This window comes from Engraulis encrasicolus, chromosome 2, assembly GCF_034702125.1.
Source record: "Engraulis encrasicolus isolate BLACKSEA-1 chromosome 2, IST_EnEncr_1.0, whole genome shotgun sequence".
Taxonomy (NCBI): Eukaryota; Metazoa; Chordata; class Actinopteri; order Clupeiformes; family Engraulidae; genus Engraulis; species Engraulis encrasicolus.
In genome coordinates this window covers 46,588,789-46,616,677 of record NC_085858.1, presented here as the reverse complement: position 1 = coordinate 46,616,677, position 27,889 = coordinate 46,588,789, and the positions used below count along the sequence as shown (strand labels likewise).

The 27,889-nt window shown below is 44.1% G+C and overlaps 1 protein-coding gene across 3 annotated transcripts; it reads left to right on the top strand.

Annotated features, from left to right (window-relative positions):
* The first annotated feature begins 235 nt into the window (after positions 1-235).
* On the top strand, positions 236-25,296 carry LOC134439813 (transmembrane protein 184B-like). Of its 3 annotated transcripts, none has more exons than XM_063189727.1 (9): positions 236-428; positions 2,666-2,902; positions 6,055-6,220; positions 14,250-14,340; positions 14,591-14,666; positions 14,954-15,045; positions 18,214-18,383; positions 21,774-21,968; positions 23,431-25,296. In XM_063189727.1, the coding sequence occupies exons 2-9, from the start codon at positions 2,666-2,668 to the stop codon at positions 23,658-23,660; spliced, it is 1,257 nt and encodes a 418-aa protein (XP_063045797.1). In that variant the 5' UTR covers positions 236-428; the 3' UTR covers positions 23,661-25,296. The 3 variants fall into 3 exon arrangements, with proteins under 3 accessions (XP_063045797.1, XP_063045803.1, XP_063045791.1); XM_063189733.1 differs by having other exon boundaries at positions 236-433; XM_063189721.1 differs by lacking the exon at positions 236-428 and adding an exon at positions 450-899.
* The last annotated feature ends 2,593 nt before the right edge of the window (positions 25,297-27,889 follow it).

The following is a 27,889-nucleotide window of genomic DNA, read 5'->3' as shown; positions in this document are numbered from 1 at the left end:
CTGAGCGTGTATTTGGATGTTGCATTACATGGGTGCAACGAATGAAGATTTTTTTTTTTTCAATGGAAACGATGTCAAAAATCCTCCGCACCCATCCACCTTCATTGTGGGTTTTTTTGTGATCTCGACTCGACGACAGCCAGCTGTGTTGCCATGCTGTTCAAACGGCTTGCCTTATTAGGAAGAGCGCTTGCGCAGTTGCGTGGACATGGTCAGATTCTAGTCCAAGCGAAAAAGCTGGTTGCTTTCATTCCCATCTCAGCAATGGGGGTAGGGAAGAGTTGACTTTGGTTGGGGCTTTTTTGTTATGTCTGATGGAATACGCCGCAACCATTAAGGAAATATAATTGTTTTGAATCTTGTAAATTGTGTAGAACTATTTTATATCAAGACATCCGTGGATGGGAAAAGTGCGGTAGCCAGCACAGGTAAGGTATGGGAAAAGCTACCTAACATTGCCCAGTGCTAGGTAACAGTTAGCTAAAAGAGCTAACTGTTATTGCTAGTTACCGATACGTAAATCATGGCTATGATGCCTTGAGTTAGCCAAGTTTAGATGGCTAATTGACTAGGTTATTATGTTTGTGTGATAGGCTGTGTTGCTTAATCATAATATCTCAGGGCTTTTGAAAATTGATTGCATGGGCAAGATGTAATTTCTTTGCCAAGCAACGGTAGGTAACTGCATAGAGACCGTTATTTACGCCAGCATCGTCAGCTGTTTCACGCCTGAACTCGCAAAGCCTAGAACCAGTTGTTTCTCCTGATAGAAATGTTTGCTAGTTTCATGGAAAATAACGCTCGTCATCTTCTATAGAATTATCAGGGAGAAATTGTTAGCGTAGTTCTAGTGCTACAAACAGACGCAAATGAGGAAAACAGCCAGTGCCGCAGAAAGGGTAGGTTTACATGTCAGTAGACCAATGAATGAAAACACTAGGCTATTTTGTGGCATGAAATCTTCTTTTAATATGTTCACACATTTAGCCATAATCGGTCGTTACACTGTATCCATCTTTACCATCTCGTATGTCAATGTTTTGCCTCTCGTAATTTATAATGTGTTGATTGTATGTTTGTCATGGTTTACATTGAAGCCCTTGGTATTGTTTAAATGCTGGAAGACGACTGGAATTATGAATAGCATGATAACAGAGTCGTGCGCAGCCAAATAGATATTTAAAACATCGATGTTTGATGTAGAGTTTGCTTGTAATTCCCATTGGACCCCCGTGTAAATGAACCCAATTAAAGAATGCCAAAACTCTTAAAAATTAAAATTATTGTGTACATTCGTTTTGGATGTCAAGGTACCGCAGTGGCAAATGACAACACATCAACACTTGTTACGCCAAACACCAGCCAGCTGCACGTCAGAGCCAGCTGTTTTTCTTTTCTTTTCCCAGCCATTCATTCTTTTTTTTTGTAACCAGACCAAACCAGCAAGCTGCCCAGTGCAATATTTCAGCTGGCCCGATCATGTCCGGCTGATTAGCGCTATATGCTTGTTTTTTTACATGTTATGTAATTCTGGTTGCCCTGGGGATATGGCTGTGCCTGTACGGTGTTGATGATGACTTTTCTTATTGTGTGGGGATGAAATGCACATTCCTTGTTTAGGGTTCATGCATAGTCTGTTTGATTACACTCTTCTCTCGTTGAGGGCAATTGTTCAATTTTAACATCGCTCTGGCATTTGGATTTTGGAAATATGCCCGATATCTTCTTTTGTTGTGTGTAATTCACCAATATGTTGAAGCCTGGTGAAGCATAGTTCTTCTAAGGAACCATATTTAACTTGGATGTGAAGACAAGCAGCTGACAGCAATGAGTTTGCTCCTATAGAAAACCCACGCACAGCTTCAAAACAGTAAATGAATAGTTTTTGACATCTGGGCCTTAAACAGGTTGCACTGCAGTGAGATCCCCAAATAGTGTATGCAAGACTATGGCTGAGAAAACATAAACATGGGCTCTGGTTTAACAAAAAATAAGGTTGATTGTAATGCATATAAACATTTTTGAAGCAGGCCTACTGCTTTTTAATAGAAAAAGTTGGTGTAAGAGGCTCAACATGCAATATCAATATCGCTGCTGGTGTCACATTAGCACTGAAGTGCTTTGGAAACAATGTAATGACCATTACAGCCAAAAACCACAGAGCCACCCACAGATATTCACAGCCCATCAACGGGATGCTTCACGAATAGGAAGGGAGGGGTTTGTTTGCTCGCAGAGCTCAAACATCAGCAAGGTTTCCTGAAAAGGGCAGTGGAATCATACACCGCATATAAAGGATCCCAAGGCCATGTTCATTTACCATTCGAGTGCCTAGTAGTGTAAGTCCTATTGTGATCATGGTGATGGAAATAATGGAAATAGTGGAAGGCTTCATCATTGGGGACTATTCTTTCGATCCCTGGCCTGGTTTCCAGCAGATAGTCCGCTTTTTAAAACCATAATCAGCATTTTCTGTTGATCTTGACTGATCTAGTCGGCTGAACCCTTGTATCATATTGCCATTATTTACACACATTTACACTTAAACTGTAGATACACACAGCTAAGAGAAGACAGCCTAGTGTACCTGAAGTTTTCAATGCATTGTTTACTCTTGTAAGCCGAAGCTTTTTCCAATGAGCTGAATGGTTTCCCTTGTTGTCAGATGCGACTGCTGTGGAGGCGTGATGTGCCGATGGCACTGGTAGGGAACGATTCGCCTGTGGGCTTGGCTCCGGGGCCGGCGGCCTCCACTGTTGGCCCCGGGAGCTCCAACATGTCCTGGGTCCCCCCCGAGGCCCCGCTGGTCACCCCTGACAACCCCCTCTTCCTCATGACGTCCGCAGCACAGACCATATCGGGGTTCTTCGTATGGACCGCCCTCCTGCTCACCTGCCACCAGGTAAGCACACACACACACACACACACACACACACACACACACACACACACACACACACACACACACAGTGAGTTTTGGGTGGACGTTTTCATATATTAATCCATTGATGCTCGGTGCTGCGTAGCACAACATTGACCCAGGCACCTGAAGCTGCATGGACGCTCATGAGATTTGACATTTTATGAATTTAAAATGTTGGTATGTTAGAGCTGAATGAACACTTACTAATATTAGATGAGGGTTTTAGCTAATATGTACAACTTCTTTCATGTTTTTAGGTGCTTTGGAGACTGAGAGATTTCGGTTTTTATAGGCTGGAGGGCACCTTTTTCCAAAAAGGACTTAGGCTTTTAGCACCAGTTTTTTGCAGGTCCTATAGGCATCAATGGGTTAAAATAGGTCATTGTATCTGCATTACATGGTCATTAGTTGTAGTCTGCAGTGTTAATGTGAATGCCCCTTCATCTGGATGAAATAAAAAAAAAAAAGGCTTCAACATTTGCACCTCTGGACAGCCCCTAACGTTGTGAAGCGGCCTAACTCTCACACTCTTCCTTTCACTGCACTCGTACGACTTGATCAGGGGTGCATTTCTCAAAACCAAAGTTGCTTACTACATTAGCTACTTTGTTGTTTTCAATACATTTTCCCATTGGCAACTACCGAAGTTGCTAACAGGCTAACAACTTCTCTTTTGAGAAATGAACCCCAGGCTGCTTGTTTTGCTGAGCTAAGATGCTTGCGAAAGTGAGGTCAGTGTCAGAGATGCCATACAGGAAATCAGCGACGCTTGTGGCTCTCTAACGCAGCCGATTTCACCTCACCTCGTTGTCTTATTTCCGCTGGGTGATTGTAGATTAGTGATGGTGCTGCTGACTGATCATTGGTGATTTACAGTAGCGGGCAGCTGCCTCAAGCATGGCCTTTAGCACAGCACAGACACAGGGAGCTGGTGAGGAAGAGCCGTTGCTTTGACAACAGGTGGGCGTGCTCTGCAATGACATCACAAAGCAGAGATGGGGGTTGCCTAGCAACGGCACTCGCTCTGCTCTTGCACATTGCCGTCCATGTGCTGCTGGTTGTTTGCTCCTCCAGAGTGCGTGTGGAAAGGTGATAGGTGGGGGGCATTGTGTGTGTAGTGTACCTGAAAGCAAGAAATTACCTCTAGATAAAAGCAGCTGATGACAAAAGCCTTGTTTGAGGTATACGATGAAAACTGCGGACATGTGTATGGAGTGTCAACAGGTCCAGCAAGATGCATTTTAGACATAATGCCTACCTGAGACCCAGCACCCAACACTCACATAATAAACCTCACCTGCCTTCTGAGCGCACGCACACACACACACACACACACACACACACACACACACACACACACACACACACACACACACACACACACACACACACACACACACACACACACACACTTTGATATACATGCATAGACGTCAGCTCAGCAAACACAGTGAGCAGATGCACCTGGCCTTAGCCACATCAGACTATATTGTAACACACACACACACACACGCACACACACACACACACACACACACACACACACACACACACACACACACACCCCTACTGCGGTTGTTGACTGTCCTGAGGATGTGGGTTGAGTGACAGGCACCGGGTGTTTTCTGCGTGCGCTGCGCAAGCAGGCAAACACTTCTCAGATTGATTTGGCAGATTAGATGTGATTCTCTCCTCAGGGTCTGCCAGTGAACCCTGCCAAGCCAGCCATAAGGATTGCGTAATTCACAGCTTTTTGAGGTGGCACGAACAAAATATTAGGAAGAGGAAACCCAATGCACACCAGAGGTTTCGAGGTGCAGGTAGCGGGTACAAGTTCACTTTCAGAGAGGAAGATACCGCACACTCTCGTACATCGGGCTGAATTTTATTTACAGAAACTGTAACAGTACAGTTTCTGTAAATAAAATTCAGCGCGATGGACAAGAGTGTGCGGTATCTTCATCTCTGAAAATGAACGAAATAAACCCTGCCCTGCCTGGTAAGGGAGCGTTAGTCTGGGGGAGAGTCAAAGAGTGGGCTTGTCACCTTCGACAGAGGTGCTGTTGTTGGGTCTCTCTTGCCGTGGTCAAAGGGCCTCTACAGCAGTCTTGTTGTAGTAGAGGCTTATTCCCCTGCAGTGAAGCAGGTGTCGGTACACACATACTATGCTGCACACCAAAGAAAAACAAACTGCTGCTATTTTCTGCTGCGGTATATGGGTATTGGTGGCTTTGGAATACATTTTGGACCCATATCGTTTTTTTTTTTTGCATGCCTTGCGGGGCAGCCGTGGCCTAACTGCACAAATACACCTAGACAAGAGCGAGGCGAGCGACGGAAGTAATTGACTTTGTATTGAGTCACTTGACAAAAGCGATTCTGGAGACTAGAGCGATTCGCACGCAGAGAGCGACAGTTTGAAGTTGAAATCCTTTCAACTTTCTGTGACTCGGTTCGATGACCAGCCGCGACAGCCAATGACTGTATAGAGGTCAGTGACCACAGCCAATGGGAATGTTTGAATGCTTTGCCTGGACATACGCTAGTCGCTTCAATCGCTCGTATCGCTCTTGCTGCACAGAAGCTAGTCGCTTCAATCACGTCGCCGCTGGTCTATTTTTCCGGTAATGGTTAGAGAGACGATCTTGGAATCGTAAGGTTCCAGATTCCAATTCCACATCATCCATGACTAAAGTGCACTTCAGCAAGGCACCTAATCTCACATTGCTCCATAGACTAATAATACTCTGTAACTGTAATATAACTGTGTGTGTGTGTGTGTGTGTGTGTGTGTGTGTGTGTGTGTGTGTGTGTGTGTGTGTGTGTGTGTGTGTGTGTGTGTGTGTGTGTGTGTTTGTGTGTGTGTGTGTGTGTGTGTGTGTGTGTGTGTGTGTGTGTGTGTGTGTGTGTGTGTGTGTGTGTGTGTGTGTGTGTGTGTGTGTGTGTGTGTGTGTGTGTGTGTGTGTGTCTGGAGACGGAGGTGCCACATGTATCCTTAAGAGTGCGCAGTTAATTTTAGTTTTGTGTAAACTCCTATGAAATTTGGCTTGTGCTATGATAAATGTCTATCTGTCAATCCAAATAAAGAAGTAAACTGTGTGTGTGTGTGTGTGTGTGTGTCCTCCCTGCAGATCTACATGCACCTGCGCTACTACAGCTCCCCTAACGAGCAGCGTCACATCGTGCGCATCCTCTTCATCGTGCCCATCTACGCCTTCGACTCATGGCTCAGCCTCCTCTTCTTCACCAATGAGGAGTACTACGTCTACTTCGACACGGTCCGGGACTGCTACGAGGGTAAGCCCGCTTAGACAGCAACTGTAGTAGTAGTAGTAGTAGTAGTAGTAGTAGTAGTGGTGGTGGTGGTGTAATAACAAAGATTGTCAAATATCTCTGGAATACTATGTCTACTTTGATACGGTTCATGGCTGCTATGAAGGTACCGTAAATCCTGTGGAGCATCAATGGTAGCAGCAGAGACGATTGATGAGGGGTTTCTTCCGAATATGACGTAAGGTTCCAAGCTGCCTTGTCTATGAGTTGCCGTGCCCCTTTCGAAGACAAGCAGGGATTCAAAGGAATGGGGAAAAAATTTAAAAATCACACCCACTTAGGAGACTGGAATTGATCACACAATTTACTGCATTGGTGACGCATAGAACAATTTATCTTGGTTACCGTATTAAGTATCTTTAGTTAGGGCTGCACAATTAATGGAAAATAATCGAAAATTGTGATAAAATCGTGAAATCGAGGTCGTGATTTTAATCGTGGCAATAGTGACCTAACTTTGAGAGCGTCCTTGAAGCCAGAACATACTGACAGGCTGGTGTTTCTGGCCAGAAATATGTCCACCTAAGTTTCATGCTATTGCCTTTACATAATTATTACAATTCATTTTATTTTGCTCATCCCGTGTATAATTCATTATTGGTTAAATTTTCATCTTGTTATCATTTTCAGAAAAATCTGTAAAAAATCAATAATCGTGATTAATAATCGTGATTGCGATTTTGACCAAAATAATCGTGATTATGATTTTTTTTTTTCCATAATAGTGCAGCCGTATCTTTAGTAGTAGTAGTAGTAGTAGTAGTAGTAGTAGTAGTGCAATAATATAGATTTTCAATTCTCTCTGGTAGTTGTTGTGTGCACATCCCCACTGCTGAGGTGCAGGGTGTAAGATCTGAGCACAAGTAACATGCACACTGCTCCATTTCCACAAAAGACCTATTTGGGTCAAACCAGTGTTCATTAATAACGAATGGAGTATTAAAGTGGTGTGCGCGGCGGGGTCTTTTTGAGGTACATCCAGTCTTCTCTCTGCTGGGGTGCGTTTCTCAGAAGTGTAGTTGTTAGCCAGTTAGCAACTTGGGTAGTTGTCAATGGTCAAATTGCATTGCCAATAACAAAGTAGCTAGCATAGTTAGCAAATATGGTTTCGAGAAAGGCACCCCTGGTGTGTGGTGTGGTGCAAAGGGGGGGGGGGGGGGTATGGGTGCTGTTGGATTGTGTTCAAGAAGGGCAACAGATGGTGAAAGGGGGCACAGTCAGACTCCCCGCCCGGCCCCCATGTCTCCACAGAACATGCCTGTTTGTTTGTTTTTGTTTGTTTGTTTTGGACCTTGTTGTTAGCGTGACAATATTGACAGCCACATAGCTGGATGGATCGTTGATGTTGCACAGAAGTCTGTCTCTCGGAAGACATCAACATAATTGACTTCAAGTTTCACAATGTGTACCCACTGCAGAGCATGTTCAGTTCCACATAGCACAGGTTTCATTTCTGCCGTAAGTACATCAGCTTTAAATACATGTGTTGGAGAAATGTTAAAGCCTTACTTCAATTCATCCGTTCAACTCAATTCAACTAAACAGAGCCTTTCTATTGCCATCATCTCCCCACTCTAAAACGGTCTGTGTGCAGGAGTACTGTGTTTGTTTTGGTTAGTGTTTGTGTGGCTGAGCTGGTGCATGTGTGTGTGCTTGTGTGTGGGAATGCACATGCCCCCCCCCTGTAACCCTGTAACAGATGGCCCTTGGTCTCTGTCTGTCTTTATGGTGTCAGCCATCTTTGTTCTGCCCCCCCTCTGTTTCTAAAGCCTGCTGGGATGGCAGGGGTGGGCCAGCAGGTTGCCTAGAAACGACATGCAAACAGACCCATCAACCCATCAACCATTCCAGGAGTTCATCAACTATTCCCTCTACGACGTGAAAAAGAAAACAATAACAAAGTAAAACTTTTTTTTTTAAAATGGGCCAGTGAGTCCTTAGTTCTGCAAAGCTCTAGTTCCCAGGGTGAAATGGGCTGCTGCAGTATTCCTCTACCTCTGTCCTCTGGGCGTTGGTCCAGGCTGCAGGTTCATCACATCAACCAGGGCCAGCTGGTGGCCTGCCTGCCTGCCTGCCTGCAGTCAGCGCTGGCCGCTCTCTTCTCAGCCATTGCTGTTTTTTTGGCATTGAGTAAATGAGGCTGAAAGCACTTGGCGGTGGCGGTGGTGTTGCCGTGTGTTGCCCTGCTGGTCCTGCAGGCCCGCCTCTATTGTGCTCTTGTCTTTTGGTAGGGAACCTCATGACAACACTGCGCCCCTTCACCCACCCACACACACATACACATGTATGTGTACACTCGTCATCTACTAGGCTACACACACACACACACACACACACACACTCGTCCTCTACTAGGCACACACACACACACACACACACACGCACACACACACGTCCTCTAGTAGGCTACACACACACTCACACACACACACACACGCACACTCGTCCTCTAGTAGGCTACACACACACACACACACATCCTCTACTAGGCTATACACACACCCACACCCATCACTTATTCTGCCCCATCACTCATGGACTCGCCTGCTGTTGCTGCACTCTTGACTCCTCCTGCCCTGATTCTCTTCTCTGTCATCAGCACTTGAAGCTTAGTTTGATGGCTTGTTTAAAGCAGGGATTCTTAACCTTTTTGACGTCGAGGCCCATTTTTTCCAGTGCATAGTGACCCGGGGCCCATACCCATGTACAGTGGTGCTCATATGTTTACATACCCCAGCAGAATATACGCTTTCTTGGCAATTTCTCACAAAATATAAAGATTTCACAAAACCTTTTTTTTCACTCATTGCTAGTGACTGGCTTAAGATATTTATTAGCAATCTTCCGTGTTTACCCTTTCAAAAGCATGATCACAACCCAAACTACCCAAATGACCCTGTTCAAAAGTTTACATACCCTAGTTTCTGATGCTGAATATGGCACTGTTTAACATCAAGGACCGCTCTAACTTGTTTGTGGTAGTTGTGGATAAGGCTCTTTATTTTCTCAGATGACAAAACAGCACATTCTTCCTGACAGAATGGTTGTTTCCTATAATATTTTTGGGTGTCTTGCTGGAACCTCACATTTGAGGTTTCCCCTGAGTGGCTCAATGATGTTGAGATCAGGAAAGTGAGACAGTCGCTCAAAAACTTCATTTTATTCTTTCTGAAGCTAATGACGGGTTGATTTGGCTTTCTGTGTCGAAATATTGTCATGTTGGCACTGTTGGAATTTCAATTCAGAAATGCAATATGAGGGGGTTTGGTTGGAATCAAGCCATTGGGCAAGTGAATAATGTGAAGTGAATGCCTCTCTGACAGCTCAAAGTTTGCGCTTTGAGCGCAGCTCTTGACATGCGCTTTGTAATGAATCTGCTGTTCGTAAATTCAAGACGCTTTTATACACAAGTGAAAACGCGACGCTGGAAGAACAGACATTCCACAGCCGGACGGAAAACTTTCCCAGTATCACAATTAAGCAAAATTTGTGAAAGGACTGTCTTGTTGGGGACACTTGGACAAGTATAAGGGATACAGATTCAGTAGCCTAACTAGAATTATTTTGAGTAGCCGCCTAACCGTTGAACACCTATTTCTAACTAACATGTTTCGCTTTTTCTATAGCCCACTGCAAAGCGTGTTGCCGTCTTGTTCTTAATGAATCTCCCCCAAACAAAACAAAAAACGTGCGGGTGTGGTCATTGCGCTATGACAGCGTTGCGTTTGAGGGAAAAGACGCACACTAGTATTTGATAACTAGCGGTACGGTCCCACAGCCCGCGCGGCCCACTGGTGCGAAACTGAAAGTTGTCTGCGGCCCTAGAGGTTGTGAGCGCGGCCCAACTTTGGTCCGCGGCCCTATGGTTAAGAATCAGTGGTTTAAAGCACTACAGCCTGATTGAGGCATACAATCCTACTACTTGTTGTATTGCTGAGTTTACCTCCTCCAAGGTCCAACATAAAGGTCACGTTTTTTTGTTTGTTGGGGGAGGGGGTGGTATTTAGTAGTTACTAGGGGGTGTGAATAACAATCGAAATGTATTGATCCACCGATCCTACGGCCGACGATTTAATCGTATCGTATCGTGGGGCATTCTTAAGTATTGAAAATAATCAAATCGCTGGCCCCTGTCCAATGTCCTACCTCCATAACATAATAGAAGTAGAAAAAGTAATTAGAAAAAATCGAATCGTATCGTATCTTGGGGAATTCTTAAGTATCGAAAACAATCGAATCCCTGCCTTAAGAAATCTATACAGTATCGTATTGTCATGGAGGCTGTCATTTGCACCCCTAGTAGTTTCTCTAGTTCCTAGAATACATGTCTTGTGCTTTATTATTTGCCAAATAATGGGCTTTTACCACACTGAGTAAAACCTGACACACTGATGACTTCAGCTAAGGCTGGGCTGAGGGAGGGGGAGAGGGAGGAAGTGAATGGTGTGGGTGTGGGACGTCGGGAGGGGGTGGGACGTCGGGAGGGGGTGTTTGTGGAAGTGAGAGCTTGTGAGTAAGAGTGACCATGCTCGGAAAGGAAGTGACGGAAGGGAAGCTGACAGCTTTGGTGGCGTGTGGCCACGGACACACACACACACAGACACACACACACACAGTGACACAGATGGGGCACATGTCAGAGGGAACGTGCAGCAGCTGTGGCCTGGAGGCTGCGTGGGGCTAAAGATGGAGTGGAGGGGGCCAGTGATGAGCAGGCCAGCCAGAGGACAACCAGACACATGCACACAGAAAACAGAAAACAGATGAAGATGCAGCTTTTTGCGAACACACACACACACACACACACACACACACACAGCCACAGCCAGAGTACAACCAGACATGCACACACACACACACATGCACTGTAGACACAGATGCAGATCTATGCAGCTTTTTGTGAACATACACACACAGAAAGGCACACACAGACAGACACACACAGAACAGTCCACAGCAGCAGTGTGCACACCCATGGGTCATTCTGGTGACCCATATTGACAGTCTTTCGATTATGTTCTTCTGGAATGTTTATCGTTTTCTTTGTTTGTATGTCTCTGTGTCAAGAGATATCGCTCTTGAAAGTCTGCTGTGCATTTGAATGAGAAGGCATTTCCCCGTTTATTTTGATCATGGTCAGACTTTGACTAATTTCATCAGTTTATAAGAACGAATGACTGTGCTTTATGATGGAACTGCTCACACACATGCACATGTTCACGCACATGACAAATATCAGCTGCATCATTAGTTGCTACTGCTCTGTTTTGCTCCTCATTCTTGGTCTTTAAGTTCTAGAAAATGAGAACGAAGGTGCAGTTAGTAAGCACGCACCACAAGAGTGAAGGATGTGAGTGGGGGGTGATCCCCTCTTATTTTGTGCTGTACTTCCATAGGGGCAATCACATCGCTATTCTACAGATCAATTTGCATTGAGCAGAGTAGGACTTCCTGGATGCTGCAGAGCTGGTCAAACAAACACACACTGCCTTCCTGTCAATAACGATTTGACAGTCCCCGTTCACAATGCAGTGCACACATTTGGATGTGTCGCATTTGACGCTTGTAGTGGATCTCTGGAGTTGTGAGCTCTGTCTGTGTTCAGGTGTGAAATGCCAGTCTGCGGGTCTGTGTGAGAGTTAAAGCAGTGGCTCTCAATCTCAACCTTTGTTGAATAAACTCCTCCTTGCCGTCAACAAGTCTTCCAACGCCTCCTTGACCTCATCATAAAAATAACCCCCCCACCCCCAACACCCCCCCCCCCTCCACCCAAAAGGCCTACCCATCATACCTTACTCACCCCCCCCCCCCCCCCCCGCTCCATCCCTCTCAACGCCAACCCGATGGCTCCCTAACTGTAGAGGTCACCCCATTGAGAAACGCGGAGTTAAAGGGTCAAGCATCGTAGCCCCGGCAATTTGGCAAACACCTGGCACCTGACAGTCAAACAGGCAGCGCTCTGCTACACACAGACTTTCTAACATGGAGGTGTCCACGGAAGAACACCTCTGTCACAGCATCTTACCTTCAGTTGACCCCTTTAAAATTACCCCACGTCTAAAAACCTGAATGCCGGTCTACTGAATGGCCCTTTATATGGTGCTGTAATGCACATTGGAGGACATTGACCATCAGACATGGGTTCTCTCAGACATAGTAAGACAAAAATGGACAAATAACAAACCTGCTGGAACTAGGGGTTGGCGATATGGCAAAAATGTCACATCACGATTTTTTAACATAAAATCTCAATTTCATTTTTTTTAAATCACGATCTTTCATCGAAAAAATAAAAACAATAAGCAAAAACAGGCATTTTAAATACTTCATTTTTTTTATTAGCAATTAATAAAATGTGAGACACTCATAAATTGCCCAATTGGCATTCCAAAATGTAAAGAATAAAAGTAAAAACAACAACACTAAGTAAGTAAACATCACCCTGATACTGATGGTAATAAGATCCTCACCGCAAGACGATTTATACGACTTCTCCACTTGATCAGATTTGAGACGATCTCGTACTCGGTTTCACGATTCATGATTTAATATAGTCATATCTCCCAACCCTACCACCAGGAACAAAGGGGGTACCAAAACAAGGTCAGTTATGATGTCTTTATTTTCGGTTTGCTTTTGTCCGTATGGCGGTCAGGGGGCGCACCACAGATGTGAGCTGTGAGTGACCCAGGCAGCCAGCCCAGCAGCCGGCTACTGGAGTGGAAACTTAGGGGTGCAACGGGAGGGGAGCACCACAGCAGTGAAGAGTATTAGGACTGGCAGTGTTGATCCTGGCAAGAAAGGAGGGCGCTTAACCGGCCTCTGGGCAATGGCAGACAATGACCCTGCTGTGCGTGACCCAACTCTGTAAAGTGCACAGAAGCAGTCGGGCCATAACAACATTAATCTCATTTGAGGCAAAAGAAAAAGAAAAAAAAAAGAAGAGTGAGGCAGGAGGAGGAGATGGTGTGTGCGTGCGTGCGTGCGTGCGTGCGTGCGTGCGTATTTATGCGTGCGTACAGTATGTGCTGTGTGGGTGTGCGTGTGTTAATGTTTTTTTCTTTTAGTGGTGAGTTTTTCTACCCGGCCGCTGAAGCAGGAGCTATACGATAACCTGTATTAGGGGTGGGCGATATGACGATATTATATCGTGAATCGCGATATTGAGTAAAATATCGTCTCGAATCTGCCAAAGTGGAGAAATCGTATAGATCGTCTTGCAGTGAGGATGTTTATTATCAGTATCAGAGTGACGTTTTCTCACTTGTGTTGTTGTCTTCACTTTATTCTTTACATTATTGTATTCCAATTGTACACTTTATGAGAGTATCATCAGTGTGTTAACATTTTATTGACTGCAAATTACAAATTGCAAGTATATGAAAGTTGTTTTTTGTTGTTTTTATTTTTTGGATGGAAGATCGTGATAAAAAATCGAAATCGTGATTTCATGTTAAAATATCGTGATACAACTTTTTTGCCATATCGCCCACCCCTAACCTGTATTCATACATTCATTTTTGTGGGTGTGTTTGTGGAGTTATTTATTTTGATTGAAGCATTTATAATGCCCAAGTGTGTTTGGTGTGGTGTGTGCTCTCATCCAGACGTGTTGTTTGGGTGTGGCTGCTGGGATCTGCACTGTGTGCCATCCAGCCAGATTTACAGCATGCGGCGCGAGTGCCAAGAATAACAATAACACTGGATATACCGAGCACTATGATCCTGTATTCTCTATCGCAGGCAGGCAAGCAGGCAGGCTGGCAAAACGCTTAACTCTAGTCTGGGTCCAGTTCAAAAGCAGCGCCTCTACCTCTGTGCACACCATTCTCCCTGCGATGCCCTCCCTCCTACTCCTGCAGTTTTACCATTCACTTTTGACAGGCAACCATGTTTGGATTAGAGTGTCATGTGAACAAGGCCAGTGTTGTTGCATGGATGAAGGTATTTTCTATCTAACGTCGATTTGTTTGTGTATGTTGTTTGTCTGCAGCATTCGTGATCTACAACTTCCTCAGTCTTTGCTATGAGTACCTCGGGGGAGAGAGCGCTATTATGGCTGAGATCAGAGGCAAGCCAATAGAGTAAGTAGAAATGTTCCTACTCAGTCACTAAGATCGCTAAAGGTCTACTCGTGCATTAAGACTTGCACTTCTATTAAAAGTAAATATTTTGCCCAGGATAGTCGCATTAACTTGAAGGTCTATTTGTTGCTTCCTTGTTGCTGTAGTGCAGTGGTTCCCAAACATTTTCCCGACCCCCAGTTTGGGGACTACTGCTGTAGTGCATTTAAAGGCAATAGAGGGTCATCTAAGTTCTTCTGCTCTTCACCAGGTCCAGCTGTGTGTACGGAACATGTTGCCTTTGGGGACGAACCTACTCCATCGGATTCCTTCGCTTCTGTAAACAGGTTTGTAAAAGGCTGTTAAATTGTTATGACACACCAAGCTTGTACAACATGTGTTCTCTCTCTCTCTTTCTCTCTCTCTCTCTCGACTCTTTCTCTCTGTCTCTTTCTTTCCTTCTCACTCTGTCGCTCTCACTCTCTCTCTCGCTCTCTCTCTCACTCTGTCTCGCCTCTTCCTCTCTGTCTCTTTCTTTCCTGCACCCCCACCCCCCCTCTCTTTCTCTACTCTACTCTACTGATGTGTCTTGTCTGATGTGTGTGCATCTGCTCCTGTCTGTCTGTGCCCTCAGGCGACGCTGCAGTTCTGTGTTGTGAAGCCGCTGATGGCCATGATTACAGTCATCCTGCAGGCCTTCGGGAAGTACAGAGACGGCTACTTCAAGTACGCATGCATACCTCTTATCTCTTACAGTAACTCTGCTGCTCGCATCAGGCTGAATATACAAAGAAAAGGTGTCCCAGAAACAAGCTGTTGTGGTGTGAAAATGAAACCAAGAAAATGTGTCACACTTTGCTTTAATCTGCTTCAATGTTTATAGTTAAACAGAACGTGCTAGAACACCATGAAGATTTTTTAATTATGGAGAATGGAATGTTGATGTTGAAAAAGGAATCGCTGGATTTAAAAAAAAAAATTGTCACAAAGTTATAAAGCCTGACCCCACATTTATGTCCATAAAACTGCTCCCCGATGACCAATCTGAATGATTATGTCACCAGGAAAAAAATTGTGGGCTGTGTGCACTTGAGCCATATTTCAATCTAGGATGAAGCCAGTATCAATGTTTTTGTCTGAACCCATAATAGTCAGGGTCAGTTTTCCCAAAAGATGAACCCTGAAGGTAAAACGTGTTAATTTTCGGTATACAACTGATTGAGGGGTATTCAAGGGTGCTGAATCCAAATCTGTTGTATACCGGGTGCAAAAATGTACGGAAATGCCTCAAACGGGCAAAATCCAATATGGCCGCCGACAGCAGGTTAAAATCTCGCAATCCATTTTCTTTTTGGCTAAACAAGGTATGAATATGAAAACAACACTTGTTTTTTATGTTTTAATATATGGGGAACCCCATTCTGTCATCAGATTTAAGGTCAGATTTGAAGAAAATGCTTATATAATTGGCTGGCAGCTTTTTTAAAGCAGAGAGCCTCATATTGTCAGCGATTTTAACATTTTGATCAAACTTTCAAGATCCACAGAAAATAATGTCTGATGCCTTTGTGAACACCAATACTACCAAAAACTGCACTGAACTGTCTATTTTCACCTGGAAAAAGAATTTTGTGTCTACCTATTTCCATTCGTTAGTTACTGGCAGTAGAACATAGGATGACGCCACCAAAAAGCCCCGATTTCTGACCCAAAAATAGTACTCTTCTGTGTCCATATTTTTTCTTTCAGGACAAAGTGCCTTTTATAGTGTTCATGTTTGGTACACAGCTTTTCCATGAGTTTTGAAAGATGCTCAATTCAAATCTGCTGTATACCAGGCTCAAAAAAATCCCATAGTACCTCAAAATGAAGGAATCCAATATGGCTGCCGTCACCAGACTACAGTATACATCTCTTTGATTAAACAAGGTAAAGTCTTAAAAGCATTATGTAGCTATAGGTTTCCATACATGGGAAAATACTTTCTGTAATCAAATTCAAAATTACAATCAAAGGTAGTCAGTGTAATCAGTTCAGTGTAGTCTGAATTCATGTTTACAACCGTTGTTTTTCAACGTTTTTTTTTCTGTCAGTCCAATTTCTATTGAGATGTTTTCTCTATTTCAATTGCTTATTATAACACAATGAAATGTTTCCTCCTCAGCCCACCTCATCCATTATGAGAAAACTACACACAGATAAGCCTGTATGCCTGAATGTACCTACATCTAAATATCTAGTTTTTTTGCATTAGGAAGTTATTATCTGCTGATTGTATTGCCTTGCTCAGATTGAATTCTTGACCAGTAGAAAGGTGAAAGTTGGAACAAAAGACAAGACATGTCATTGTGAAGAATATTCTTTCTGGATAGTTAGGCTATTCCCAATCATTATCAATCTCCTCCTCCTCAGTGATTTGGCCACTACATGTTTAGACACTACCAGGGATGGCGAACATTTTAAAATATCTTAACTGGTTACTGATACTCATTAACTGGTGGTTAACCGGTTAACCGGTAATCTTAAATGATATAACGTTCGCGTGCCTGATGGGCACAGCACTGAATTTTTTTACATTTTATTTTTCACATAAGCCTTTCTTTTTGCTGCTCAGACGGGACCTGTCATATCCAGCCAGTGTCGCAGATGGAAAATGCTGAATTATCTTACCAAAACCTCAAAATTATAGTTTTTGGGGGCTTTTTGGGAGGAAATTATTATTATAATTATTATTACCGGTTAACCGGTGGCAGAAAATGTAACCGGTTATCATTGATCCGGTCGACTATTGGTTAACCGGTTACCGGTTAACATCCCTAGACACTACATACAGTAACACCATGCACTACATGGTACTTTTGCTGCAGATGTACCAAAAGCAATGGGGTGGTTTTGCAGTGATGAGTCCTAGTCATAGAGTCTTTGGTATGGACATCAGATGCCACACAATGACATATTGTGCCCCCACATTATCAAGCCAATGTACTGTATGGAGGCAGGATCACATATTAGTCCACACTGTCCTCCTGTCAGTCACTGAAACTGGATGGGTGGAATTGAATTGGGCATTAGTCCCACTACTCCTGAAAAGACATCACAACTTGTGCTTCCCCCAAGGAGTGCCCCATGCCACTCTGGATCTGCAAGAAGATGCATGGAGTACATGGAGTCATTCAGTTGCTGCAAATTCACGATTCAAGATTCTTTTTATTTGTTCTAAGAGAAATTTGTCTTGGGCACACATAGCTGCCGCATTTCAGCAAACAACTCCTTCAAAATCACTGGAGAGGAGGAGAGTTGATTGAGATTAAGTTAGCCTAGGGCTCTGACTACTACACCAAAGGGCTTGGATCATAAGTGGGACAGTCAGAGCACACCCTTAACCCTAGTGATGGTCACTCTATCACACTTTCTTCCCTTTACTTGCACTTCACCCCCATGTTGTCCCTATAATTGAATGTCATGTCTAAAAACATTTTATGTAAGAAAAAAACAAATAAGTGGTGGGTGCAGGACTAGGAAAGTCACATGAAAACTGAATTAAGAGAAATGGGAGCTCTGTGTGTGGACTTTATTTTCAATGTGATGTTTTGGGCAGCCCTACATCGGACGAAATGAAAACTTGGTGTGGCTGACTTTATGTTCAGTTTTCATGCATTTCTAAAGCGTCCCTTGGTCCTCTGGTTTCTCCTCAGCGTCCACAGCGGATACCTGTATGTGACCATCATCTACATCCCTCTACGCCCTCTTGACTTAATTCATTCAAATAATTTTAAAGGGTGTAATTTTAAATGGGCGAAAATCAAGTCTCCCGTCAGGTCACTGAAGGAGTTCCTTGTCTCAGTGAGTTGAGGTGTTTCTAAAGCGTCCCTTGGTCCTCTGGTTTTTCCTCAGCGTCCACAGCGGCTACCTGTACGTGACCATCATCTACAACGTCTCCGTCAGCCTGTCCCTCTACGCCCTCTTCCTCTTCTACTTCGCCACCCGAGAGCTGCTTGTGCCCTACAGCCCCGTGCTCAAGTTCGCCATGGTCAAGTCCGTCATCTTCCTCTCCTTCTGGCAAGGTAAAGCACCTCCTTCTCCGTCATGGCTCTAGTGCAGGGGTGGGGAACCTATGTCTCGAGGGCCGTTTACGGCGCTTGAGGCCGTTTTATCCGGCCCTCTATATCATTTTTATGTTACGCTTCACATCAAATAGGACATATTTTGTAAGGACTCTTAGAAGGTACATTTGCAATACAATTGAACTCAGAGGATCTAGAGAATGTGGGGTCTGTTTTAAAGGTGGCTGCCTAAAGTGCAGGGGGAAATCCTGGTTTGAGTTCATAGTACGGCCCTTGGACGAGTTTTATGGCCCTTGGTGGAATTTGAAGTGGCCCCTCGAATGAAAAAGGTTCCCCACCCCTGCTCTAATGATCGTTTCCAGTCTGCTAGCTTATCTTTACTGGTACAGGTATGATGGCTTAACTTAGCTTCACTTCACTTCACTTAATGTCTGAAAAGTGTAGGGTAGAATAGATTTTGAAAGAATTCTATTCAGAAGTCCCTTTCATTAGACTCCTACAGTGTTCCTCCTACCCTCTTTACCCTTACCCACCACAACACACACACACACACTCACACACACTCACACACACACACACACACACACACACACACACACACACACACACACACACACACACACACACACACACACACACACACACACACACACACACACACACACACACACACACACACACACGCACAGACACTATAACGACAGGGTTGTCAGGTGTGTAGCCAGTCCTGTGCATCCAACAGGTGGCTAACAAGTGGGCCAGAAGAACATCTCCTGCTCCACCTTTTAAGCACGTACAGTGCAGCAGTGCTCTAGTAAACAAAGCAGCAGTAGGTAAAGACTCTGAGAACTAGTTCACCTCACGGCAGACTCATAAGATGAGCAGGTTGCCAGGGAGCTTACAATTAGTGCTGCTGTGGCAGGCGCCGAAATGCTTTAAAGTAGCAGCAGCAGCAGTAGCAGCAGGCGGCATGGACGTGGCTCCAGCCTAGTGGGAGTTGAGGTCAACCATGCCTCTGTGCTCATCCCCTACCCTTTCCTCCCCTCTCCTCTCCTCTCCTCTCCTCTCCTCTCCTCTCCTCTCCTCTCCTCTCCTCTCCCCTCCTCCTATCCTCTCCTCTCCTCTCCTCTCCTCTCCTCTCCTCTCCTCTCCAGCTCCCCTCTCCAGCTCTCCTCCTCTCCTCTCCAACTCCAACTCCTCTCCTCTCCTCTCCAACTCTCCTCCCCTCTCCTCTCATCTCCTCTCCAACTCCCCTCTCCTCTCATCTCCTCTCCAACTTCCCTCTCCTTTCCAACTCCTCTCCTCTCCTCTCCTTTCCTTTCCTTTCCTCTCCTCTTCTCTCCTCTCCTTTCCTTTCCTTTCCTTTCCTTTCCTTTCCTCTCCTCTCCTCTCCTCTCCTTTCCTCCCCTCTCCTGTATCTCATCTCCTCTCCAACTCCCCTGCCCTTCACATGTCAGGTATGCAGCTGGACAAACAATAAGCAGGGTTTGTCAGGAATACAAAACATACATGCATTATAGAATTTTTTTTTAACCTGCGTTGACTAAATATGTAATTAGTTTGTTGTAAAACCTGTGTATGTACCTTTAATTTTCTGAATCTTATTTTACTTCCCTTGTATGGATGTTATGTCTTTAATGTCATAATGAAAATGAAAACTGAACACGAGTTGTTGATAATAATAATTAAATTAACAATAATAATGCATAATAACACACAATACATTATTACATGCAGGGTTTATATATGCAGATCTCTTCTTTACACTCAAAGACGAGTCCTCCTCCCCTCCTCGCATCTTCCCTATTGTCAGGCATGCTGCTGTGCTAAGAATGTCAAAAAAGATGAGGCGCACACAAAGCTTTAGAAATGTACAGCCGCGGAAAAAATTGAGACCACTTTGAAATTTTCAGTTTTTCTGATTTTGTTATGGATAGGTATAGGTTTGAGTAACGCAAACATTGTTATTTGATTCTATAAACTATCGGCAACATTTCCTCCGAATTTCGAAAGAAAATATTGTCATTTAGATCATTTATTTGCAGAAAATCTCAAATGGTCAAAATAACACATAAGATGCAATGTTTCCAAAACCCAAAAAAGGCAAAGAAAACAAGTTGATATTAACTTAAAAACAACATAACAGTAGTGTATTAACTTGAGAAGAGTTCAACTTGAGAAGAGTTTTGGTATGCATTCCATTACTCCTTCACATTGTTCTTGGGTGACTTTATTCCAGGACTGGTGCAAGAATTCAAGTAGCTGGGTTCAGGTTGATGGCTTGTGACCATCCAGCTTCCTCTTCATCACATTCCAGAGGTTTTCAAGGGGGTTCGGGCCTGGAGTTTGGGCTGACCATGTCAGGGTATTGGTCTGGTGGTCCTCCATCCACACCTTGATTGGCCAAGCTGAGTGGCTGGTGCATTGTTCTTGTCTAAAAACATTCCTCAGCGTTCAGGAGTGTTGACAGAACATTAGGAAGCAAGTTTTTGCCCAAGGTAACTTTGTATGTGGGTTCAGAGACGCGCCGTTTGCAAAGATGAATCTGACCGATTTCAGCCTTGCTGAAGCTCCCTCAGATCATCTCCTATCCTTGGCCAAATTTCACATCTAATCCAACACCTGATCATGTAATGGTTAGCTAGAGACCTGGAGAGGTCTATGAACCACAGTAACTTGCACCTGTTGTGAAATTTGGCGGAGAATATGTGATTATCTCAGGGTGCCTCAGCAAGGCTGAAATCTATAAAATTCATTGTTGCAAATCTTGCGTCTCTGAATTCACATACAAAGTTACCTTGTACCAAAACATGATCCCTTCTGTTCTGACAACGCCACTGAACGCTGAGGACAGTTTTTAAAGAGAAGGGCAATGTTCCATATTGTGGCAGAAAAGTTAACAGAAGAAGTCATTGAACTTGTCCAGTGACTTCCTCTGTTATCTTTTTCGGCCACAATATACATTTCTTAAGCCTCTCAGCATTTTTCAATATACGTTTTCAGTTAAGCCTTTTGTGCGCCTCATCTTTTTTGACATTCCTAGTATCCAGGGGTGGAACTTTTTTTTTCCCCCACCAGTCACTGTGGCAGTTAGATTTTAAAATGTACCAGTCACTCGTCATTTTTACCAGTCAACTCGTATAATAACCATTATAAGTTATTGATGATTATTTATAGCTCGAGTTGAGGTGAAAGTTTTCACCCGTCAAAGTGACTGGTGAGTTGACAAATGTACCAGTCACCGCAAAAATTTACCCGTCATCGACGGGTGAACGGGTGTACATTTCCAACCCTTCTAGTATCTCTACTGGTGAGCAGCCAGTCGCACCAAGCACCACACGGTTCTAAGTTGAGGTGCAGATGCCAACCTTTTGGTTTTCTCTTCTTCAGGCATGCTGCTGGCCATCCTGGAGAAGTGTGGTGCCATCCCCCAGATCCACTCCCCAGACGTGTCGGTGCGGGAGGGGACGGTGGCCGCCGGCTATCAGAACTTCATCATCTGCATCGAGATGTTCTTCGCCGCCGTCGCCCTGCGCCACGCCTTCACCTACACCGTCTACATGGACAAGAGGCTCGACTCCCGTGGTGAGTGCGCGCACACACACACACGCACATACAACGCGGACCATTGTGCTATAGTGCCATCTGAGGTGACTCGGCTAGTTAGTTAGCTTAACCCCTTAATGCACGCCGTACCTCCAGAGGCACGCTGTGATAGTCATTGAAAAGTTCAGTACCGTACAGTAGTACTACAATGCAATGTCTTTTTCATTAACTTACGGTCTCTGTTCTACAATTCATAAGTGTACAAATATCATTACTGCTTCTTGGCAATGAGCTGGTTGAAGGAATGTGGCCATATTCAGATGATGTACTAATTTCCCAGATGTTAAAAAGTCGTTACAACTTTTTGTTGGATTGTCCAGTATCCAAAGCTGTATTTTGAGATCCAGATGTATGAGTATAGTTTGGCTATTATATGGTCATACTTATCCTATCGTTGATATCATCGTTGCCAACTACTTTCTACTCATTTAGAACATGGCGATGGCTGTGGCAGTTTGGTTGATAAAATTCCACTCAAAGTAAATTCTCTTACCTCTGTATTTTCTGCTCTCAGCATTTTTCACTTGTCTCTCTTACTGACTTTTCCTTGTTCTTCTCCAAATCCCTCCCTCCATCCTTTGCATTGCTTTTGATGCACCTCCTCTTCTTCCTCCTCCTCCTCCTTGTCTCTTTTTTATGACCTCTGGCGTTCCCGTCATACTTTTTGTACATTATTCATTTATCCACCTTTGCCCCCCTTTGCGTTTTGTATTTGGGAATTTCCTGTTCATATCTTCCCCAAACATCTTATTTTCAATACCCCCATTCCTTTCATCATGCCATTCCCTCCCTCCTCTCCCTCCCCTCCCTCCTCCACCTCCCCTCCCCCTACTCTTCCTCCTCCCCTCCCTCCTCCTCCTCTTCCTCCCCTCTCTCCTCCTCTCCCTCACCTCACTCTTCTCCCTCCTCTTCCTCCTCTTCCTCCTCCTCTTCCTCCCTCCTTCTGCTCCCTCCTCTTCTTCTTCCTCTATGCTGCGCCATAAGGCCCAGTCCCTAACTATGGACAGTACGGTAGGTTGGCTTCAAATTTCCTGATGAACTCTGTCTCTGTCTCTTTTTTTTCCTGCTTTACGCGTCTTTTTTGTGTCTCCTTTTTGACACTTTTACATTGTTGTGGTGCTTGCCATTATCATTTCTCTTGCTTTTTAACCTTTTATTTTTGTTCTCACTGTGCAGAGGTTCTCACATTTTAAGAATGTTTCTGTCTGTGCTTCACAGTTTTATTGGTTTCTGTATAGTTGGTATAGCTTGGTTGCTGTATGTGACACCTCAGTTTTATTTATTTATTTATTTATTTTTCATTTAATCATCACCTTTCACCATTCTGCTTTAGTTTGTCTATTACATATTGTGATTTGCTATCCACTGCCATTCACGATTGTCTTGTCTTGTATATTTCCCCCGCTGCCCCCCTCCGCCCCCCTCCCCCTCCCTCCACCAGGCCGCTGCGCCCCCATGAAAAGCATCTCCAGCAGCCTGAAGGAGACCATGAACCCCGGGGACATGGTGCAGGACGCCATCCACAACTTCTCCCCGGCCTACCAGCAGTACACGCAGCAGTCCACGCTGGAGCAGAGCGGGGGGCCGCCCGTCTCGCGATCCCACAGCATGTGCAGCGCCCGCGGAGACAACGAGAAGACGCTGCTACTCAGCTCCGACGACGAGTTCTAAGAGAGCGAGAGAGAGAGAGCAGGCATGGAGAGAGGAGGGAGGGAGTGTAGGAGAGAGGGAGGCAGGGGGCAGAGCTGTATCAAGTAGAAGTAGAAGAAGTATATACTGCTATGGGTGTCATTGCAACACTATTAGTAGGATATTGAATAGTTGCATCTATGCAATATCATACATACCACTTGTCTTATAATTTCATCTGTAAGTTTCAGTACCTCTACTTCTGCTTTGTACATCTTTGGGAGCGGACTGAAGAATGAGAGTAAATAGGGAAATTGGGGAAGACCGGGTCATTCCGAGAGGACTGTGTCCTCTGAAAGGGATTCTGGAGAGACTCAAACAGACCATTGTGCCATCATTGCTGTGGAGGTGACTTGGCCAACACACCCCTAGGGCACACACACACACACACACACACATGCATATGCACGTAATCTTGTGCAAGCATTCTACAACTATAAGGGTCCCCAATCACACACACACACACACACAATCTTGCTGAAGCGTTCTACAACTATAAGGGTCACCAATCACACGCACGCGCACGCACACACGCACACACACACACACACGCACAATCTTGCTGAAGCATTCTACAACTATAAGGGTCACCAATCACACACACACACACACACACGCAGACACACACAGACACAGGCACACACACACACACACAGGAACACACAAAATCCTGTAACAAGCATTCATAAGGGTCATAACGATTTCAGAGCTACGATTGGGATGTAAGCCATGTTTCAATCCTCAAATGGTGTGAGTGCCAGCAGTCCCAGCAGTCATTACTTATGTGGCACTGCGCTGGTGGAGATGTTTTGCTGCCTTATGACACACTAACACACACATGATGCACACAACATATATAATAGATGTTACACTTACTTATAACTATTCACAATGAAATATACATTTCAGTCTTGGATTATGATGAATACAGGCATAACCAAAAAAAAACTTCAGTTGTCTTAATCCAGTTACTTAGTAGTTAGTCTGTACACAGGATGTAAATGAATGGCTTTTATTATTATTATTATTATTATTATTATTTTATTTTTATTTTTTTTAAGAGCTACAACGTGCTATCCCATGGCTTATGGCTTTGAATCTCACACACTCCTTATTTGATGGGCACATACGTATTATCACATGTTACGTTTATGTAGTGTGAGTGTACAGCGTTATTGAGTCTATGCTGCCTTCTAATAATAAGTGATTAAAAGGCTTCTGGCTGTCGAGGCGAGGGAGGCAGTGCAGCTAGCAGCCTGCTTAGCGCTTACTCAGCCTCCACATAGTTGTGCACCTGCCAGACTTCACCCAAACGCAAATGGATACTAAGGCACTTTGTATTCATTCAGTTCAGCTAACAATTCAGGTTTGGAACGCTATGGGAGGGAAAAAAGAAAATAAATAATGGCCAAAACATGTGCAGCTTGCCACCTCTCTACAAAGCTATTGATGTTTCCAGAAGTGAACTCTTTTATGAGGTGATATTGTTTATTTGTTGTTGTGTTGTTTTTCTAATTATTTGTATTATTATTTTCGGTCATCAGATGTGACTTCCCACCTATGGGGCATCACATGAGATGCATTGCCAAATACAGAGACCTTGTGGTACTAACAGGGAGCTTTGGACTTTGCTAGGTTTTTGTCATGGGGGGGTGGGAGTGGGGGTTTAAGAGATTCCTCCCATGGGACCGTCTTATTCTCAGATGTGGAACTTGTGTCTTTCCAGTTTATTTATGAAGTGACATTTTACAAATGCTTTTATTGTTTCAGGTGTATGTTTTTGTCATGGTGCAGCACCCTTTTTGGTCTGTCAGTCGTATCATGTTTTTATGATCGAGGGATGTAATGTTTTTATTTTAATTGTTTGTCTTTGTGTTATCTATATATTAAAAAAACAGAGTTTAGAGGGTTGTGCTCTCGTATATGAGGGGTTTCAGTGAGGGAGGAGGGGTGGGGTTGGGGCGGGGGGCAGAGTACTGATTGGGGGTCGCCATCTTGGAATGTTAATAATAATAATAATAGTTGTTGTCCCTCTGGGTGCGTTTCAATATGCGACCTTGCGTCCTCCACTTGTGCTTGTAGCCTCGTACTACGAAGTAATATGTTGTGATGACATCACTGACAACAGCATTATATTTTTCAATATTTAGCAAAAGCTCAATTGTAAAGTCATTTTCTCACACTGGATGGTGACTGAAGAATAGTCCCCCAAAAATTGTTGTGGCTTGACTGACAGCGGGAAAGCGTAATTGTTTTCTCCACGGACGCGGGGCATCAGCAAAACGTGAGGCCACAAGCACAAGTGGAGGACGCAAGGTTGCATATTGGAATGCACCCATTGTTGTTGTCCCTGTGTGTGTGGAGAACAGCTGGGCACGAGTGCTTCGGTGTGGCACGAGCGCTTTGACAGCATCCCATGGGGAGATTACGGATTAGGAGGAGCAGAGCTCTCGGCGGACGGAGCAGACGGGATTATGAATCCAGTAATTGGGGCATTATGCACGGGCACGTTCCCAAGGCAGGCAGGCAGGCGGGCGGGCGTCCATGGGTCAGACTAGTGGTATGGGCATTGGCCCAGAGGGGGTGGGGTGTACAGTATATGTAGGTTATCATGGGCTGGTGTGGCCATGCCACGCGATGGGAATAGGTTTATGGACGAGTGAGGAATTCTTTTCTACAGATCCGGCTTCAGCAGCACTATATGCATTAGACCAGAATTGGGTGGGCGTTTTTTTCAACCCATTCCCCTACTCAAATGCTTTGTCTTCCACAGACATAGGAGTTACATTGTGTTACAGAGATAAGGTTTAATGGGGATGACTGTGGAACTGGGCCATAGCATTTGACCTGCCATGTTTACAACTTATAAAGTGGAAAGGCATCGGCTATCGCCCGCGGTTTACATGCAGAATATTAGGAGAACTTGGGCACGTGCCTGTTATACCAGGACTAAGAGATTGGTTTGAATCAATGGAAACAGAGAGGAATCTGTCTTTCAGTCAGTTTTGTGTTGTAATGTTTAAAATGCCATCAGGCCTGCTGTACAAAAGTAGAGGCTTTTATATTGTGCTTTGGTGGTTATTGTAAAGATCAGGTATGTCAAAAATGAAGTTCTACCTTAGCATGTTCAAAAAGCTTTCACAGGCCTTTACATTTTTTTTTAATCCACTGCTATCAGTTAAATAAAAGTATGGATGTGCTTTTGAAGGGTGACTTGTAGTGATGTGTGGTGGATTTGTTTGACTTGAGTTACTGATGTATAGATCTGTATATCTGAAAACTTTGTTTAACCAGCTTAAATCAGTTGAAGGGGGATTTCACCCAGCCTGGTCACGATGACAGATCAAAATGTCTATCCTACTCTACTTAACTAAAAATGCCTGAACATTTTCATTGCAGCTTTTTTAAATGGCTGAACATGTCCCCTATAATAGCAAGGTAAACCAGGTGTATTTTATGAAAATAAAAGAATATATTATTGAAATGATCAGACATTGTACATACAATTCCAAAACCGTTGTAATGAGTACAACTGGTCGGACCTCAGATGCATAGTTTGGTAGGTTAGGCTACTGTCATTTATCATGTTTTGTCTTTCCTCATTGTTGTATTAATGCTTTAAAATGCTGCATCTATTTTTGTCATGGTGTGGTATCAACATTCAGAGAAATATACTCAAATCAGAGACCAAGTCTTTGTCTTTGTTTTTGCTAGTGTCTTTCTGTGAAACAAAGGGGCACTGAGGACTTTTAATGGGAGAAATCAGGAGCGGGGCAAGTTCTATCAAATATATATCATATCATATATATCATTTTGCAAGGTTATTCTCATTGATCGATATAAGCCTATGACAGACTAAACATGACAAGCTGTCCGGACCAATAGGTATGGAATAGCGGACGACGAGGTGTCCCGATATCAAGGGAAATAATGGACGAGGCGGAGCGTTCTAAACAGCCCGACGGCGCACCAAGATGAATGGAGGATGACGCGTCGATACGAGTTTTATGAATGTTACCAAAAATCTATGAAATGACAATGAGCCCAACAGGAGGGCGTAGATGTTTCGTTTCCCTGTCTGTTTCTATGTCTCTGTACTTGTCTGTTTACTAATAAAAAAAATAATAAAAAAAAACCATAGCCTTTCTACCTAGTAAACTGTTGCGCATAAACAGGCTCAATATCCTACTCCAACCAACAGGGGACAGTAG

What these genes read in the sequence shown, in the direction of transcription:
- LOC134439813 (XM_063189721.1), top strand. Translation starts at nt 870, where the DNA reads ATGAGGAAAACAGCCAGTGCCGCAGAAAGG. An exon ending in TACAGAGACGGCTACTTCAA is followed by an intron (nt 15,046 to 18,213) that starts GTACGCATGCAT and finishes GTTTTTCCTCAG; the next exon opens with CGTCCACAGCGGCTACCTGT. An exon ending in CAAGAGGCTCGACTCCCGTG is followed by an intron (nt 21,969 to 23,430) that starts GTGAGTGCGCGC and finishes TCCCTCCACCAG; the next exon opens with GCCGCTGCGCCCCCATGAAA.